Genomic DNA, 19,393 nt, shown 5'->3' on the forward strand with positions numbered 1-19,393 from the left:
CTCCCAGTTTCCCAAGACGGGAATTCTCGTCCTCCGGCAGCGGCTCGACCCCGACAACCGCCTTCGGGGGGAGGGGGGGGTCACCTCACGGCGCGGCGGCCCCGCTCCCTGCCCGAGAAGGTGCCCGGGCAGCGCTGCCCCCCGGGGCCGGCGGCGGCGGGGCCCGGGAGCCCCGGGGAGGGGCTGGCGGCGGCGGGGCGGGCCGGGGGCGGGCCGGGCCGGGCCGGTGCGGGCGGCGGGGCTGCCGGGCGACCCGCGAGGTGCAGCCGCGCACATGGGGACGCACCGTATCGTTCTGTCGGGCCCTGGGCCCTGGGGCTTTCGCCTGGTGGGCGGCCGGGACTTCGAGCAGCCCCTCACCATCTCCCGGGTAGGGCCGGCGGCGGCTCGGGGCGGGCGGGCGGGACGGGCTCTGCGCGGCGGCGGCCCCGGCTCCGGAGCGGGGCTGGGGCCGGCAGGTGGCGGGTGGTACAAAGGCAGGGTCGGTGACACAGCTGTGGCGAGCGGTTCTTTTCTTTTTCTTCCCCCCTGTTTGTTTATTTATTTATTTATTTCATATTTATGGAGAAATCCGTGGTGTCCCGCGCAGCCCCTCGACCTGGCTTTGGCCGGGTCTTTGCTTCTTACCGACCCTCCCTCCCTCCCTCCCCCGTCTGTCCGTCCGTCCGTAGCAAACCCCTCGCCGCGGGCGGGGGGGTCCCCTCTGCCCCCGCCAGCCCGGCACCCGGGGTCCGCAGTCCGTGCTGTGGGCAGCAGTCGCGCTTGGGGGGGTGGTGAGCGCTCCCCTGCTTCAGCTTGCCATGTATAGTTAAAAGACAAGCCTTTGTTTACAGAAGCCATATTAACCTGTGCTAGGTGCCTCTGCCTGTTTCTGTTGTAAGTCCTTCTTCCCCCCACTTAAAGAAAAATCAGTTAGGAAATGACAGTTAAAGTTTCACTTCCAAACAGTTTTAGTGGTGTGAGTTAACTTGCTCTCCTCTGCTCCAGCCTTTGCCTGCAAAACGTCAGGGTTCGGTCCAGGCTGCCTGGCTTCTCTGTCCTCGTACCCACCTGCGCCCAAGTGTCCCTGCACGCAGGGGACCCCCGGCTGCTCCACTGCCCCTACCTGCTCGCTGTAAGCCCCAACCTCCCTGTCCCTTGGTGGCTCTGCCTGGGCTGTGCCGCCCGGCATCTTGTTGGAGCTGGCGGCCTGTCTCCGCTCCCATTTCCAGCCCCTCCGCAAAACAGAGGCGCTCGATGGGCTGCTGGCAGCCCTGAGCTCCGGCCTCTGCCACCGCCTCTGCCAGGCTTTGAAGTCCCCTTGGGCCCCAGGTGAGGAAGGGCCGCTGGAGGTGGGACATACGAGAACTTGAACTTTCGTGAACCGCCCTTAAAGAAGAACAGGAGGGTGAAACTTGTGCTTTTTCTAAATACCTCCTGCCCCATCAGGTCCTGCTGCCTGAAGGACCCCGGGTGCCACCCGGGAGGCTGCCGGCTCGGCGACCAGCCGAGCTGGAGAGTGCAGTCAAACTCACAGAGGGGGGGAAAGTTATTAATTTTCCGTGTAATCTCTTTCAATTACAGTAATAACGCCTCATTCTTCTAAAGCATTTTTTGGACATGAAAGCAGCTTTAGCGTAGGGGAAGTGATATTTACTTCATTGTTATGGTAATTGTTGCCGTTTCCTTCCAGCGAAAGGCTCTCAGGCAGAAGGATGTCTGTCTGAAGTCCTACCTCGCGGCTCTTACCTCTTCTCCTTGGTCGCCTTTGTCAGTGCTTATGGGCACATACCAAGAGGCATACATCAGCAAAGCAGCAAAAATAACCACCTCATGAGAAATTGTGACCCTGGAGACTAAAATGTAATAAAATAGCCTCTCTGGTGGTGGTGACGTAAATGCTGACAATTGGCAGCTCTTATCACGGCTTTCTCTTGTGGCCCCTCTGACGTTTTTAATTTCCCCTCCAAGACTTCAAGCCATTAATCTTTCCTGAGGTTCGCTCCTAAGGCTCCTGGGTTTGTCCCTTTGGCTCAGGAGCAAAGCTCTCAGTGAGTGCCCCCTTCACCATGTAAAAAAGACTGGTCCAATTTTGTCCTGTTTTAAAGGGTCTCATCCTCCTTGTGTGATGACTTTACTGGGCTATAACTTCATTTTTCTTCTTCCTTATTGCATTCGGTACCTGTGCTCTGACCAGAGAGCTTCTGGGGCACGGAGCCCTCCACCCCTCACTGCATGGGCTGAGCTCTGGCTGTAGGACTGGCATCTGCCAAGGGTTATGTTGGCCTTGGTCCCACCAAGGTGTGAGATGGGGGACGCTACCTGAGGGGGATGAGAGGGTGGGGAGGCTGCAGCCTGCGATGAGAGCATCGCCCTGGGCGCGGGGGAGGATGTGGCCGTCCCTCCCCAGCACTGTTACGTCTTTGCTGTGTGCTGCAGCATGTAGGTTGTTGGTCCGTGGTACAGACGTGCTCATGGGGAGCGCTGTTAGCAGCAGTGTGCAGGGATGGGGTGCCTGATTGCACCGGGAGCAGCATCGTCCTGTCACTGCCATCTGGGAGTGCAGCAACTCGGGTGCGCTACACGGGGGACAAGTCCCCTCCCGTGTGGCCAGGGGAGCCTGGCTCTGCCTCATGCAGGGCTGCCTGGCCCATTGATGCACTGATGGGGTCACCCTGCAGCTCCCGGTCCGTGCTGGTATGGTGGTGTGCCAGGAGAGAGACATCCATCCAGTCACGGGCCTGAACTGTGTGTCCTGCAGCTCTCTTTGAACTAAGGTGCCTAAATTCAGCCTGCTTTGGAGCTTAGGTTTGGTTTCTGGCAGCTTCGTCCTCACTGTGAGCTCTTGAGCTTGTCTTGGTATTTATGGCCCTCATCACCATTGTAGCTCAGCTCCTTACTTGTGGCTTTTGGCTTCTCAAGCTCCCTTCTGACGTAGGGAGGGTTTATCCTGGTCGTGCTGGTGGGAGGCAGCACCGTTTGAGTTGCCAAAGCAGCTCCTTCCCCAGGGGGAGTCATTGGAGTTTGGCACTGCAGTCCCGGTCCAAGAAGGATGAGGAGCACTGGTGCCGTGAGCGTGGGAGCCAGCAGAGCAGCCTGGCCAAGAGCTTCTGGCTGGCAGCAACTGTGTGGCACCAATGGCCAGTTGTGCCTTAGGAGAGCAGCAGGTAAAAGATTATGGTATTTCTATGGCTGCTCTTATCTTGTCTGTTGTCTCTGCCCTAGCCGCCTTTCCACTTGAACTATGTATTCAAAACTGCTTTGGGCTCAAATACATCACGAGCATCTTCTTGTGCAAATGCTTCTGGTTTCTCAGTTGTGTTGGACCAGTCTTCCCAGTGAGAGCCGAGTGTGGGGATTTCACAAGTGCTGCAAGTGGGACTTTCTTGTGGAGTCTCCTGTCTCTTTTGCAAGGATGCTTCACAGATGCTTCTGGTTTGCATTTCTTTTTAAACCTGTAGGGTTATGGTGGACACTTCATTACTGTCTTGGTTCAGAAAAAACCTTGTGTTGCTCAGTGGGATGAACCCTAGACCGAAGCCTGCTGGATTGCCTTCCCAGCGTGTAGGAAAGGCCCTTGTTTTTATCGCTCTTCGGATGATATGATGTAGTGAGTCAACGGGGCAGAATTTGAGAAAAGCTCTTTCTGAGCTGTGGATGGACACGCTGCAGGATGAGTGTCCATAGAGCTGCCCTACGCACGGGGTAGTTCCCAGTTAAATCCCAGTGAGATTGGTGGAGGAAGCGAGCAAGGTATTGCATGAGGAGAGATGTTGGTGGAGTTGGCTGAAAAGCAGCGCAGTTGATAGACCCCATCCCCTTTCATCCTTCAGTTAACGTGAGCTGTTTCCTGCTTGGTTGCTTTTGATTCTGATAGACATTGGGGATTTCTGTTTCTAGTTGAATATGTTCATGGAACTGTCTGATAAACCTTGTTCTTGTGGTGATTTTTCTGGTAGTGATGCCTTGATCTTGAACATCTGACCCAAAATATGGGCAGAGGGGAGTTTTGCTCTATATTTTGTCATGTCAAAAACCTCCCAGCCCCATTAAGGAGGGATGTCTTTCAGAATCTGTGAAACTGGACATTTTCTTTATGAAACTGAGTGAAACTGAGCGTTTTCCCAATGAAAAAACAGTTTCAAGGCAGCCCAGTTCTGCAAATACATTAAAAAGATGAAATCTCAGCATTATGCTTGTTGCTGATTTCAACCACAGTAACAAGAATTCGTCGGTGTTTAGTCTGATGTTTTATCTATTCATGGTATTTTAAAAGCTCAGGATTTATAGCAAGTACAGAATTAGAAGATAATTGGGTATTTCCTGGGTGTTTGGGATTTTTTTTTTTTTTTTTTTTTTTTTAAGCACGGCCCTCTGAACCAGCTCTGTAAACTTAAAGCCTGATATAGTGATAAAACTGGTACCTGATGGTCTGAAATCAAGCACGGGACTGGATCCCATGGTGTGAAAAGACGTCGGGTTTGACTTTGGTGCTGGCTGATGTCCTTACCCCTGCTCTCAGCCGGTCGCCCCGTTAAGAAGCAGCTGGGTGAAGGCGTCCTGAAGCCACATGTGGGAGAAAGCCCCAGTGGTACGAGACACCGTGCTAACTGGCACCTCGTGTGGGGGCTGAGGGGCTCAGTGGGATGAGTGTGGCAGCGGCCACGTGGAGACCGTCCTCCCTTTGGAGCGTGCCAGGGCTCAGCTGTGTGGCACAAATGTCTGCCTTGGGAGCCGGGCTGCAGTGTCTTCCCTGGCAGGAAAGAAAGAATAACCTGCGGCCATGCTCTGAGACGCGGGAGAGCCAGGGCTGGACAGGGAGGCCCCTGCACCTGGAGGGGAGTTGGAATGCCTCCCTCTGCCAAAGAAAACACGGGCTGCGGTGGATGTGATAGGATTTAGGGTTGGGATGGCTTTTCTCCTCGGCCCGGGGAGCCTTGGCTGGTCCCTGCTGTGCACACCTATGGCTGCGGTTCCTCCGCTGCCCAGCCCAGGTTTCGTCCCCGTAACTGCAAACGCGCCCGCGTTGCGTTTGGCTCTTGTTCCGAGGCTGGCCTGGCAGAGGGAGCCAGCTGGGGAAAGCTGCTGGGGTTTATAGGAAGGTGAATGTGGCTTTATGTTTCCGGCACTGGTATTTTCTCTTGCGCTGCCACTCCTGGCTGCCGGGCGGGATGGGGGCTGCGGCAGCACCAGCCGTGCCGTGTCGTGCTGCTCAGGGTGCCTGGTGGAGCTGCTCCGTAACTAGGCAGCTGGTCAGCGCTGGTGGGACATCGGTCATGAGGGTCACCTGCCCGGCTCTCCAGAAGTAGCTGGGTTGCCGTTTAGAGGACGACACGATGCCATGTGCATTTTGTGCTGGAGGGAGTGCTGTCTGGTCGGTCTGAGCATGTGGGGTATGGAGAGCAGAGGTTCCCATCCCTAGTAACGGCCCTACAGACATTGATGTCATCGTGAACCCGGGCAGCTGCTGGGGCCGGACAAGCCTGTGCTTCAAAGATACAAACGGCTGCTGAGGAAAGGACTTTGCTAATCTCCCTGGCTGCTGGGGTTTGGATGAGAAGAAATCGTCCTTAATTGTAGCAAGCAGAAAACAGCAGAATTTTCTCTCAGTAAAGACCGAGCACTTTGGGGCACAGGACAGGCTTGATCTTTTTCCAACCCTGTTTCTTGAGTCTGGGGGGCAGTTTCATCTTTACAAAAACATTTAAAAGATTTAGGATGCTAATCAAATGCCTTCTACCAGAGTTATGTCCAGGGGCGAAACCCTTGCCTCTCCTAGGAGCCGGAGTTCTGCTTTCTGCAGTTTACCTTTTCAGACCAATTTGCCACAGGTTATGCGGCAGCTTGATGTCACCAAACTTTGGTGTCCCCTTTTCTCTGTCCCTCTTCTGAGTCCAGCATCATTTTGTGTGCTACATTTGGCCCACCTTGTTCTCAATGAGTTCTCCAAAGAACCTAAAGAGAGAACTCAGTGTCAGGAGGGGATGTGCCAACCCTAATCTTACATGAGAGCTTTAAGCCCCAGAACTTAAGTTGACAAAGGTAAATGTTGAACTTCTTGGGAGAAAGAGGGTCCTTTTTGTTCCCTGATCTGCTTGTTACCAGATGTAGAGTTATGTGTGGTTGTGAGTTTCCTAGTACCTTTCACCCTCAAAAATCACTTTGTCCATCAAGAGATATATTTTGTTTGTAAAATGCTTTGGGTTTGAAGGGTGTGACATCAAAATAACTGTAGCAAATGGATTATTATTTTTTTTTTTCAGTACAAACAGGGAAGTTACAGGAGGCCTTAACTGCAAAAACAATTGGTGTTTTTCTGGACAGTGACACAGTATCCTAGATGGCTGCTGATTACTGGACATGTTGTTTTATTTAGAGGATGAAGTAAAACATCAGGAAAGGTTCAGCTGATGAGCAACTTTACGTAAAGTTTTTGAGGTCTTGTAAGAAGTCTTTACTTTTTTTCTTTTTTTTTTTTAATGTGAGGCATGTTGCAAAACAAGCTGAGGGGCTGAGTGACTCCTTGACCACAGACTGTGCATCTGTCTGAGCAGATCGTCTTGCCCGTGTCTTTCTGAGGTCAGCCCTCTCTGCGCTGTGTCTAATGCCTTCCCTTCTCTGTGTTAATAATCCTCATCTGGCTGTCAGAAATAGGCGGGAGCCGAAGGCAGGCAGGAGGATGACCTGGGCTCCCAGAGGGCTTTGTACAGTGGGAGCCCCGACCCTGCTGGGGTGGGCTGATGCTCGGGGGTTTGTCACCCTTCATCTCTCCTGGTGATGGTGTGGCCTGGGCCAGCACAGAGCAGCCAGCGAGCTTTGGGCTCGCCGTCAGACCACAATAGTATAGAGAGTGGGAGCAGTTTGGGAGGAAAATCTGCCGAAGCCAGTTGTAAGGAACTGGCCTGTTGTTCCCCCTCTCCCAAAGAGAAGGGGTGGGGAACACGCTTGCCTGAATTTTCTCATAGCCTCTGATCTCTGCTGACCCAGCTGCATGCTTTTGCTGGGAGAAACTGTGGCTGCTTAGCATAATACTCCAGCGCTGAGGACATTACTCATGGTAAAACAGCAGCCTGTGTGGGTGGGGAGGATTAAACTGAATGTCAGAGATGTCTAGTTGTCACTGGTGGCCTTAGAAGTATGTTGCTGCATGTCTGTTCTGTCCAGCAAAGGCACAGCTGGGCTTTCCTCTCAAGCTCAGATAGGTGCTGTTTATCCAGATCTTTTTCTTGGCTGATGTTAATTTTCTTGTTTCTTATCTCTTCATCGCTCCTTGCGATGTGTGTCTAGGTGTGGAGTGATGGGTGGTGCCCGAGGCTGTACGGTCTGTGAGAAACTGTGAAGGGCTGATGGAGCGAGCAAGTAGCGTGCCTGAATGGGTGGGGGGAGAAGGCCAGGAAGAATTGAATGAATTTTAGCCCCACCCATCTGTCCTGACTCTTTGTGGGGCTGTGTTATGCTGTTCTGTGTAGAACTGCTTCCCACCCTTCCTCCCTCTCATTTGCGGTGGGCAGCAGCTTCCCTTAATATACCCACTGCTGCCTCTCGGGTCCTCACCTGCAGAAGGCCTTCTTCCAAAGACACCATATATCCCAGTCCGGGGATTGCAAAGCTTGATAGGTAGCGTGTGTGGAGGCAATTCAATCAAATGTAAAATGTGGTTGTGTTTGGCTAGCTCTGGGACAGACAGAAGTTTTATAAAGACTGCCTGGGAGCTGGGTAAGCAGCCAAATACATCTCATTCCCTCTGTGAAATCAAAGCGTTTTCTTTTCTGGTGTGAACACACTTGCCCAGAGACTAGCTGAAGTCTTGGTATGTCACAGCCAAGTCCTTTGTTTGCCATGCAAGGGGACGGATGATAGCAGGCAAACCACCCGGGAGACAGAAATCTGAACTTTGGAAAATCCCAGTGGTGTTGGCAAGGTGGAGCCCAAAGTAGCGGGGGGAGAAGGGGAGGCAGATATTTTTTCTGCCCCTTTGATGATTGCAGACTTGTATATATAGATGCACACAAATATGTACACAAAGCTTCACTTCATAATATAAGAAAATAGTGTAGGTTTTTCTTCTATCCGTACTAACCCTGAATCTGTGGGACCTCTTTAAAAAGAGGTGTCCAAGCCTGTAACTGGTCAAAACCATTATCTACTGCACTGAGCTCTGTATGAGTAAAGCTAACACGATCAAGACTGTGGATTATGAGGATTATTTGTTTCTTCCATATGCTGGCAAATGTATCTGAGGTGATATCAAGGACCTAGTTTGATGTGTGTCACTGTAAGTGTCTAGATTATTTCTGTAGTAGCCCGGATTTCTTACACAGAGATGCCAGCCAAACAGAGCATCACCATAGGCACACTCTGATAAGCTCCAGGACCTATTTTGGACTCAGTACGAAGTCGTGCTGCTCAGCCTGTCTCAGCATTGTCTACTTGACTGCGAAATGACTGAATGGTAAAGTGTTACGCAGTTGCCTGGGAGCCATCACCACCTGGTAGGGCATGGCTCCTCTCCAAAGGAAGCCCTTGGGCATGATGTTACAGGGTGTACAGAGCTTTATTCACCCAACAATAGCGTCCCTGGAGCTGGGGGGCTCCTGGGGGCCTGTGGTGCTGCCCGGGACTACTCTGCCGGAGGCTGCTCAACCGCAGTGTGGGAAGCCCAAGCCAGTTGGGCAGCTCTTTTGAAGAAGGCAGGAGGCTATGCCTTTGCACGTGACATAACTTGTGCTAAGTTGTGTTTGCAGATTTTGTTCCTCGCAGCATCTTTCATCCTTCCTCGCCCTCCCATGCAGAAGTGTAGCTGTATCCTGTCATTATCTGATCACCTGCCTGTGCAAGGTGGCTGCCAGACGCTGCCTGCTGTCCCCTCCATGTCTGCAGGTGTCTGCTCCATGCTCATTCAGGGCGGGAGGGAAAGGTGGGAGGCTGGTGCAAAGCTTTTAAGTGGTCTGAGAGGAGAGCAGGAGCAAAGCAGTTTTCAGGCGGTGCAACATTTACTGGATGCCTGTGAGCCTGAAAGCTTTTATTCTTTTTTGGAGTTCTTTTGGTTGGGTTGTGTAAGCTGGCTGGTATCTGTCAGTGTTCTGAACGCCTCTGCCTGTCCCCTCCAGCCACACGACTGCCCCTGACGCTCCCCGTGGACTGGGGAGGGATGTGATAAAAATAAAAGCAGGAAAAGGTCTTCCCAGTGGCAGCTCTCTGTTCCTCACTTAATAACAGAAACACTTTTTGCTTTCCTGACTTAACTGGTAGGTGAGCAAATCTCTAAAAGCAGCGCTGACAGCACTGAGATAAGCCCAGACCTAACTGCAAGGGGGGAAGGGAACATTATTAGTAGCTATTAATCATCCTAAAAGGATGGGGGATGGGTTCCTGGCGGTACCATGCCCTTGTGCAGACACGTTTGCTATGAGCAATTCTGGCAGGGAGTACAAGCTGGATGTTGCAGGGGAGTGGTTTGTGGAAGGCTGCATTTCAGGGCAAGGTATTTCCAGAACTGAAGAAACTGGATTTTAAAACATGTTTCCTTTTGGCAAAATCACTTATCATTTCCATTACTGTGCATCCTCATGGCTTCCCCTTAGGGGAGAGGTTTGTACGGACCTGAGTGGATGTTACCGCCCTTGTGCTACCAGTGGCTCTTATCTGATGGAGAAGAGCACTCAAATTTCAAATTCCTCTGAAGTGGACACAGAAGGGGAACGTGACACTGCAAGTGCTGGCAAAGCGCTGAGATGTTCTGCGGACGCCGCTCTCATGTCCCGGTGACTCTTGGGGTTTCTTCAGGAGGCTTCAGTATTTCAGTGTCCCTGGCTGCTTCCAGCTCAGCTGCTCTTTGTGGTACGGGGTCATTTCTAGCAGCCTGCCACATGTTGTGTGGATTATCACAACGCTGCCTCCGGCAGCGTTCCAGTGGCGGTGTTAATCCACCATTATTCTTGACCCCTTGCCGGCCTTGTCTGAGTGAAAATGAATCACGGTAGTAGAGTGCTGAGCTCAGTGCTCCTCACTGGGGTGAGTAATGTGCCCCTCTCCCTCCTTTGGTAGCAGAGGAAACAAAAGCACTGAGAAACCAGGTGACTTTATTAATGCACAGTGACCAGGAGAGGACCCACAATGTGTCTCCTGCGGGCTCCTTCCGGTGTAATGATGTCTTCAGGGATCTGTCTCATGGTTTCTGAAGCAGCAGCTCCCAAATCTGGTGGGCCTGTTGGCCACTTCCAGTGCTCAAGATTTCTCATGGCTGCTAGCTGTCTCTGTCACAAGGTTAACATGAAAGTAGTCTCAAGGCAGTGGATCCAGTGGAGCAGCAGCAGGCTGCACTTGGTGGTCTTGTAGGCCACTAGTCAGCTGCAGGCTGCAACCTGGGAGGCAATACTCTATTGGAGTGGATTTTCTATATCCACGTGGTGGCTTGTCGGGTCTCTTCATTAGCGCTTCCTCTGTTTGTTTGTAGTCTGCTTACAGCACTAAAGTGGTGAGCAGGTAGACAGGTACTGTTCGGTTGACTCATCTGAAGGTCTTTGGGTTAATGTTGAGTACCTTGGCCAACCTGGACATCTGTGGTACATATCTGTGTCCTTCCCTTTCCCATGAAATACTGTCCTAGTAGAGAGGTGAAAAAAGAAAAGCATCTTGTGATTTTCCTTCTGGTTAGGGAAAATATGCCACTACAGCTAGGAGGGGATGCGCTGAACAGCCTGGGTTTTGGCCCAAGGAAAGTAGGGATAGCAGCTGATGTGTGACACCTCTAGGAGGCAAATGTTTCCCTAGGGGGAATGATTTGCCATCCAATCCCACATTAGGAGGACACTCTAAATCTTGTGAACAATGTTTATTTATGTCTGACAGCTCTGCTGCGTTTGCTCAGCTGCTTTTCAGCATGCTGAAACCTAGGATGAATGTGTAGAATGAATACCAGTTGCAACGGACTCATAAACGAGGTGTGTCCCAGCTGCAAGGCATGTTTTAATCTGTACTCACGTCTGGGAGCAGTCCACCCTTCTCATTTCCTCTGCCTATTAAATAATTGATGAAAACCCACAGTAATCGTTATGTTCCTTCCACAAAGTCGTCAAAACTGCACAAAATCTTACATAGTGTTTGCAAAGCCCCAAACAAATGTGACATTCTTCACCCTCCGCCCAGGCAATAATTTTGGCCCAAAGAGGTCTCTGTTGTTATGAGGACACCTCGTCAGCAGAAGTAGGGGAAAAACGAATGAGCCATTTGGTTGATTAGCTTGAAAATGCCAAGTTTTAGCTGGGACCTTCTTTTTTTTTTCGCAAAGGGTATCCTACTGGTAGCATTGTTGTGTAGTGTCTTCTGTCTGGGATCTCAGTGAGATTACCCCACGCCTTTCCCATCAGTCATTTCTCAGGCAGAGCACAACAGCTCTTTGGCAGTGCAGTGGTGTGTCTGGGAAGCAAACCACCACGCATGGAGAGGAGAGAGAGATGTCTATGGCAGAATGTATCATGGTGAGCTGTGGTCAGGCTGGGGATGACGTTTCCACTTTTTCAGGAAATATGGTCAAATTGTGATTTAAAGATGAAGTTTCTGATGCCTTCCTTCCTCTCAGTCTGCGTATTAGATCAAGTGCTGCTTTGGGATTGATTTTGCTGAAGTCAGTGAGAGTCTGTTGCAACTGTTCCTGGGATAAGACAGATTAAAACTAAAGAAGCAATCAAAAATCTTGAGCCCAAGCCTTTCTTCCAGAAGGAAGCGAATGACATAGTGATGCAGACAAAGATATTTGTGGTTGGCGTTGTCTGTATTGCAATGACTCTGATGCTGTTTTCTGTCACCTCTGTTTTCAGAGGCTCAGGCTTTGGCTGTCCTCAGCACCTTCCGCTTTGGTGGACACTTCTCTGTCCAGCAACAACAGTTGCCTTCTGTATGTTCCTGCTCTCCAGCATGAAGCTAGTTGCCTTGAGTGAAAATACAACTTCTGTTATTTACCTGTTGTCTCCCCCGCAAGTTTCTCTCTGTGGGTGCCAAGACAGAATTCTGCCCCTAACTTTAATCCTGGGAGTGTCCAAGAGGCCCAGATCTAGATAGTAAACTCTCAGCAGAAAGCTTTCACCAGTTTTCACCTCCTTGCTTCGAGGTACCAGCAAGAGAAGTCCTGAGTGCTCCAACTGTTTTTCAAATGTTGCTATGGAAAGCTGCTCCCTGGAAAGTCCTTTTATTCTTTTTTTTTTTTTTTTTTTCTCATAGGTGACTCCAGGTAGCAAAGCTGCAATAGCCAACTTGTGTATAGGAGACCAGATCATAGCCATTGATGGGGTGAACACAGATAACATGACGCATCTTGAGGCGCAGAACAAAATCAAGGGTTGCACAGATGAACTAACTCTGACGGTCAACAGGTACGTCGCTGAGCGAGACTGGGGATGGGGAGAGGGAGGGATGTGGGGCGGACAGTAGCTATGTTTTGGTTTGCGAGCAGACCTCTCGGGCTGGTTTGTTTAATTTGACCTCTTAATGCTTAGTCTGGCCAGGCACTGGATAGCAAGAGGGAACTGCCTTTCAGCCTTTAATCCTAATGCTGCTTGCATTTGCTGCACTTTGACCTCATGAAAACAACTTTCCCAGTGAGAAATTGGCTGATAATTTGTGGCAGAGGCTGTCAGCCTATTCTGTGGCTCCTGACAGCAAAATATCAAAGACAGATCTCATGAAAACTTCACTCGTAGCAGAGGAGGTATGACCAGAGATGACCTTTCTTCCTGTTGCACTAATTCATCAGTTAAAACATACGGTTGTGTGTTGTCCAAGCTACTAATTGCCTAGTTTTTGTCGCACACGGACTCAGAACGGTTGTACATTTTGCAGCCTCTTGATCAAACAGCACTAACAGTGCAAACAGTGATGACCCAGGATGCATCAAAGTGCCTGTCAGGCATCAGTCTCTCGTGAGTCCTGAAAAAAATAAAGGAAGGTGACAGTTCAGCCACAATCTCTGTCATCAGCGTAGAGCACGGGCTGCCTTCAGCCTTCTCACCGTCTCAAGCTGCAAAGCAATGGACAGCTTCATTTCTTTTCCCAGCTGTGCTTTTTTCTTGGCCCATCTTTGTACAAATACAGCCTGGGAAGTCAGGGGGCTGCCTTCCATTGACACATTGCTTCTTAAAAATACTGGAGCCTATTTTTTTGGGAGTGCTGGGGGTTTAGCCTTCCTCTTGGTTCAGATTGCAGCCATGGGTACCAGCACTCCTTGAAGTCAGGTGGTAGATGTATCATGGCATTTCTAGTTGCTCTGGAGTGAGTTTTTTCCTGCAGCTGCCTTCCCCCAGAGCGATTGTACATCAGCTTCATGGCAGATGCAGGGGAAGTACTTTCAGAAGGAGTGCAAAAGCATGCCTTAAATGACACAGTAGTTCAGTTGTTCAGGGCTTTTCTGTGATAAACAGAAATCTTTTACTGTAGCTTGGATAATGCCAGGAGATCAGCAGGCATTTCCCAGTTCAGGAAGAAGTGATGGGTCTCGGCCAAAAAAAGCCTGACAGTTCATTGAGGGAATTCACAGAGGGAAGAACGGAGCACAGTGCAGGCAGTGTGAATGGGTAGTGAGCATTGAAGCAGCATGTTAGCCCCAGAGTTTCTTATACTGGCCTCTAACTTGGCAGCCTGTAATCTTCCTGCAAAGGAGTGCTCCTTTTCCTCTCTGAAATAGCCGTCTGCTTGAGTTAGCAAACCAGTGCCATGTGGTTCTGGCTGGGAGAGAGGAGGGGAGGGAGGCAAGGGCTCTTTCAGCCTGTGGGCAAGCTCACTCTTAACAGATCATTGAGTCTGTAAAATGTGTTTGCTAATGTTAATTACAAAGTCGTTAACTTTATAGCTACTCCATGCATGTTTCCTCAGCCTTGGGTGTGGAAGCTGCCCAGGGAGACATTACTAGCTGGATGTGCAGCTGTGTAAAGCCATGCAGGGGCTTTGAGTTAGCACAGCCCAACTCTTTTTCAAGACTCCCTTTCAAGGAGGTAGCGTGTGTGGACACTTCTGCTGCTGTATTGATCAATGAGTTCTGCTGACAAGATGGCCAAGAGTGTTAAGACTGCAAGTGAAAAACAGTGATCTAACTACTTATCCACTTAGGATTTGATATTTGTACCCATTGATCTATGTAAAATCCATTTTAGATGATTCTATGGGACTTTAAGTCTTCGGTCCTCCTTCTTTGGGAGTAAAGTTCTGCTTAGGGAAGCATTGCTTACTTGTTTGGAGATTTGATAGCTGCTAGAGATGTGTTTGTATCAGGGAATATGATACTTGCAGAGCACTCTCTCAGAGGAGAGTCGTGTGCATCGTGTGGTCTTTCCTGGTTGTACTCTGGGAATATTTTATCCCTAGCGCCCACTGTCTCCTTCTGGGCCCCCCCTAACCATGTTGTCGCAAATGCAGCTGGACTCAGTGGTCAGAAATGCAATGTAGTCCCTGTTGCTGAGGCTGAAACCCTTCTTTACTTTGCAGTCTACGGCCAAGACCTTAAAATGGCAGATCTTGAGAGGAGGCCTCAAAGGATGACAGAGACATTTTATATCATTTGGAGACCATGCTTCATCTTCCTGTTCCACTCAGGGTAGAAGAAGGGAGCGAGGAAGGCAGACTATGGGTCGATGGTCAGCTCTCCTCCATGAAGAAGAGAAGAGCATTGCTACTGAGGTGGAGAAGGTGGAAGGCATCTGGGAAAATGAGTGCCACCTGGCCAAGAGATATGGCCTGGGCTCCGTGAGCCTTGGTGGGCCAAACTCTGTCAGTAAGGCTTGACCTTATAGTCAATCAGTTAATCAGGAAGGCCAACAATACAATCAGGTCAGAGCTGGAAGTTTTTCCTCTGTTGAAGTTGCTCCGTAAGTAGTTGGCTGTGTATAAGAAGGAAAGTATATAATTTGCACCTAAACACCACTAACTCTTGGGCCTGGTCTCCATGCTCTGCAGTCATAGCAGACTGGATCTGCTATGGATCTTAGCTGGATCTGTTGTACAAAATAGCTATGCTGGCAAGGACAAGTGGTCTGGCAGGGCAGCAACTCCATGGGCTGGAGCATCATGCACAACTGGTGCTGAGGATGTGCCCGGCCACAGCAGGCTTTTTGGAGCAGGAAGGCTTCCAGTTCTTTTTTTCTGTTCACTGTCACAGAGATGTCTTGTGAAAGCATAAATCCTTAGTGATCTTTAATTTCCTATCTATCTGATGAATTTTAAATGATTACTCGTGTAAATGATTTCATGTGCAAAATGCTCTCAGACTGCATTTGGGCTGGTAGCAAGGGATCCCAGAAGGGATTTTAAACACGGTCTAAGCTCACATCAGGTGTTTCAGTTCCACCAGAGGCTCAACGCTGTTGTGGCAGTGGGGACTTCATTTGTGCCTGTGCTGTGAATGCTAAAAGTGCGTGTGTGTTCAAGAGGAGACTGGATGAATTCATGGAAGACAAACCTATAAAGGATATTATATGCCATGGCAGTATCTCTGCTGCAGAAAGCCCTTAAGCTGGAAGTAGCTGGAGGATGGGAGAATGTTTTAGGGAAGTATTGCGCTACGCTTCTCCTTGTGCTCTTCTGTGGACAAAACCAAACTTTGTATGTGTGTGTTCTGCATCTATGCAACCCTCTTCTCTTTTAATGGTAGTCAAGCGGTTAAAATGTATTCATGTTTGTCTGTACTAATGATTATTTGAGAGAAGGGTGAATGCAGAGAATTGAAAGGACTTAAACGCGTCTGGTAAAGGAAATGCTGTTTGCACTGTACACTTGATTGTGAATATCAACAGCATTCCAATGTTTCCTGTTTCGGTATTTTCCTTAATGATGGTAACAGTCCAAAAATGTTTCAGATCGGATTGTAGGCAGGAAATCTAGTCTAACACATGTCACCATTAAAAATGGATCAAATTACTAGCTGAAGAAAACATGCCTGGTCTGCTTTTTCACCCAAAGGTGCAAATCTGTTAGTTTCCAAGGATTTAAAACCCAGCCACAAATTGCTTTCTCTGAATATGCTTTTCTAAGCAGCAGTGCCAGGTGCTTTGCTGTTTGACATGTGAAGAGAGTTGGAAAGGTCTGTTTTCTGCCTCAAAAGTGGGTGTTCAACAATGTTGGCGCATACACCGAATTCCTGCTGAACTTAGCGTGTCTAGCAGTTCCCCGCTCTTTTGTTCATTTTGCTTTTTATTTCAGGCTAGAGAGTGCTTTTAGAAATGTAATTCCCAAGCAGCCAAAGTAAAGGTTCCATTATTGTCATCAGCGGTGAAAAATCATGCTCAGCACCATGGTTTTGTATGGTATGCCCAGAAAGACTGACCTACAGCAGACTGTGCTTCAGTCAACTCAAAACCACCTGGTTGCTAAATGGAGAAGTTTCACAGGCAGAGTTTTTGAGTCTCTCCCATTCGTAGGAAAAAGTAAGTTTTGGATCTTGAGTCTTTGAGAAGAGCTGGTTTTGGTTTTGGTCCCGTGTGTTGTCGTCCCCCCTTTTTTCTTTTTTTTCTTTTTTTTCTTTTTTTTTTTTTTTTGTTCAATTAGGTTGTATACATTGTTGCACTGACATTTTAGTGTCAAAACGTCCCTCCAGGCTGCACCTCTTCCAAGCACACCTCTGATTTTCCTTTAATGGGGGTAAGCAGTAAGATGTGTCCAACAGACTGGAGTAAGCTATCAACTTCCTTTGGAAACTTAGTGTATTTTGGGAACGACGCTCGCTCTGATAAAGAGCATTCAAAGAAGGGAAAGCTCAGGAGGAAGAAATTCTCCTACCATGAAATTCGCCTGATAGCCAAAAGATCCAGGCGTCACTGATTTCAGTGGTAACGCTCATGATAATTTTGACACGTAGCTCTGTGTAGCTGTAGCTGCAGATGTACAAAACCAGACAAATGTTCATTGCAGCACAGGTGAAAATTTATTTCTCAAACAAATGGCTCTTTGCCTCTGGCTTTAGTCACCAAATGGGTGGTGGAACTGTGCTCGTTGGCAGCCCTGAGCAACTCAAAGATAAAGTGTGTATTTAGATGGGCTTTTTCAACAAAAGAGATGTGAGCCTATGGTGAGTCTGCCCTTCCCTCTGTGTCTGGAGGCAGCTTGAGGGTCGTAATAAGAGAAGAATATTTGTGAAAAGGGATTGCAAACAAGTAATCTCTTGTTCTGCTCCTACTGTCCTTTTCTTCAGATTTGAAGCTGCTTTTCTGCAGCTCTGCTGCCAGCATAGCATATATTAATGCACCTTTTTTTGTTTGCAAAACAGTCTGTTACTTTGCTAAAAGTGATGCCAAGGAATGAAGCTACGTACTTGTTCTTTGACAAGTGCTAGGATCAGGGAAGTCTCACATCTGCTACCAGCACGTTAAATGCATTATCAGAAAGGATCATGTGTAGATGCTTATGAAGAAGGAGAGAGCATGTGTGTGATGTCATCTGCGTTTTATTCGATGGGTTCAGTTGCGCTCTTGCTTGCCCCATGTGTTCCCAGGTCTCAGCCGTGGGGCCTAGTTCCACAAAGCCACAATAGGCTTGCATTTTTGTAGTAGGAAGCTGGTGGAATCTGTTGACTCATTTAGGTTTGCTTTTTGCTTCCCTGCCAGGAAGAGTTTTCCAGCTCTGTCATCTTACTAATAATTCTTTTGGCCCTGGGAAAAGCCTGATGCTCTGTGTGCATCTATATAAGGGCATGCAGATTGCTGGCCCTCCGTGGTGGCTCACAACCTCTCCATGGCCGGTGTGGTGCTCCCAGCCCTCCTGCGTGCTTTCCGGCAGCATTTACTAATGATTGGCACATTCAAAGTCATTTTGTCAAGTCAAGCTTGGCATTTGTTGTGTTTTTACAGCCTTTTTGTCGAGGCGAAATGATTAACTCTGTAGCTGGCTGGTGGAAGAACTGTGTGAGGCTGAGGAGTCAGGTTTTTATCCTTTGTAACTCTGTAATGATTCTGCTTGTGATCAGTTTCTGTTGCTTTTTCTGTGTAGCCAGAGTTTCCCTTTTTTTTTTTTAGTGGTTGTGTGAAGAGATACCTGAAATGCAAGGAGCAGAGGGCCGTGTGTGAAGAAACTAATTTGGGGGCTCTTGTCTCTGGGAAGTTGTGACTAGCATTGCTGTTTGAATTGGCAATAGGCTGCGTGTAGCCCGAGTACAGTTTTGCTTGCCAAAGCCAATATGTCCATTAATGGATGGTTGCTAAAAGTGATTGCTCATGTTTAAATCCAAGAGCATGTACTTTGCAGCTGTTGTACCTAAAAGGCTGATTAAAAGGTACCTTCCTGGTAGCCTGAGAGCTCTTGTAGTTAGTTTCTAAACATTATTAAAATGCCTGTCTAAAACTCCGGGGAGGGTTGAAAGAGGAGTTCTTTACGTCTTTCCTCATTTTTCAGCTAGTAAACTTAGTGTTGCGCAAGGAACTTTTCAATCTTTACGGGTTTACTTGCTACTTTGGTATCTCATATCCAACCCAGTGTTTGAAATGGGAATGTAAATGTGCCTGCCTTTCTTTATGGAACTTATTCACGCAGTTCCTGGCACACAGAATTAGACCCTCTTTTTTCCAGTTCTGAATTTTCCCTCAAAGCTATGGCCCAGCTCTGCATGCAAAGCGCTGATAGCAAAATCTAGGCTCTTGTAATGTTTATATTATACCATGTTCAAGCCAAGCTTCTTGAAAAATGTTGTATTTCGTAAATACCTCTCCAGATTCCTGCCTTGACTTGCATGCAGTTTCCTTCCTCCCCTTCCTACCAGTTCCTCCCCATCCAAACTAGCATCAGAGAAATTTCTTTCTAATCTTGGGTCTTGGTTTCTGCCTGGATGAAAGTGCAAATGCATGGCTTATTCCCTGGCCGTGTCTTGGTTGCTCTCTCTCCTATTGTAAGGAAACAGCATGGAAATGTAAACTACAGACATGACAAAGTTTGTATATCCACGTGCCTGCAATTAATTTGCTTGGCACTTGTTCCCAGGCTTGTTTGAGTGTCTTCTCTTTCTGCACTGTTTGAGTGTTGCTCTCTGCTGGAGTCTCATTTGAAAGAATACGCATTAGAAACCATATTATAAAAGAAATATTCATCAGTGTAAGCGGGAGTCTGTGACATCCTATGGGGATGCTGAAACCCGCTGGCTTTCACCAAAGACCGTGGATTCCCCAGCAGGCTGTTGGACATCCAGCCTCGCCACTGGTGGAGAGGCAGGTCTGGCAGCCCTGCTAGCATGGCCGTGCTCAGTGGCAGGGGTATAGCCTCGCTGAGGGGAGCGTAGAGGTGGTTTTGTGACTGGGGGTCCACTGCCCCAAATTTGGAAAAAATCCTCCAGAAAGCCGCTGCAGTCCTACCCATAGCAGCCTGCTGTGAACTGAAGGCATGGCTGCAAAGGCTGGGTTTGAGCTTTCTACTCTGACGCCTCTTCCCTGCTTCATATAAATAAGAT

The 19,393-nt window shown here is 48.9% G+C and overlaps 1 protein-coding gene across 1 annotated transcript in view; it reads left to right on the forward strand.

Annotated features, from left to right (window-relative positions):
- The first annotated feature begins 218 nt into the window (after positions 1 to 218).
- PDLIM1 (PDZ and LIM domain 1) overlaps positions 219 to 19,393 on the forward strand; it is a 45,244-nt gene continuing 26,069 nt past the window's right edge. Inside the window, exons 1-2 of the mRNA XM_054206116.1 lie at positions 219 to 370; positions 12,199 to 12,350. Coding sequence (XP_054062091.1) covers positions 275 to 370; positions 12,199 to 12,350 — 248 coding nt within the window. The 5' untranslated portion in view covers positions 219 to 274. The remainder of the gene's footprint in view (positions 371 to 12,198; positions 12,351 to 19,393) is intronic.

This window comes from Rissa tridactyla, chromosome 6 (assembly GCF_028500815.1).
Source record: "Rissa tridactyla isolate bRisTri1 chromosome 6, bRisTri1.patW.cur.20221130, whole genome shotgun sequence".
Taxonomy (NCBI): Eukaryota; Metazoa; Chordata; class Aves; order Charadriiformes; family Laridae; genus Rissa; species Rissa tridactyla.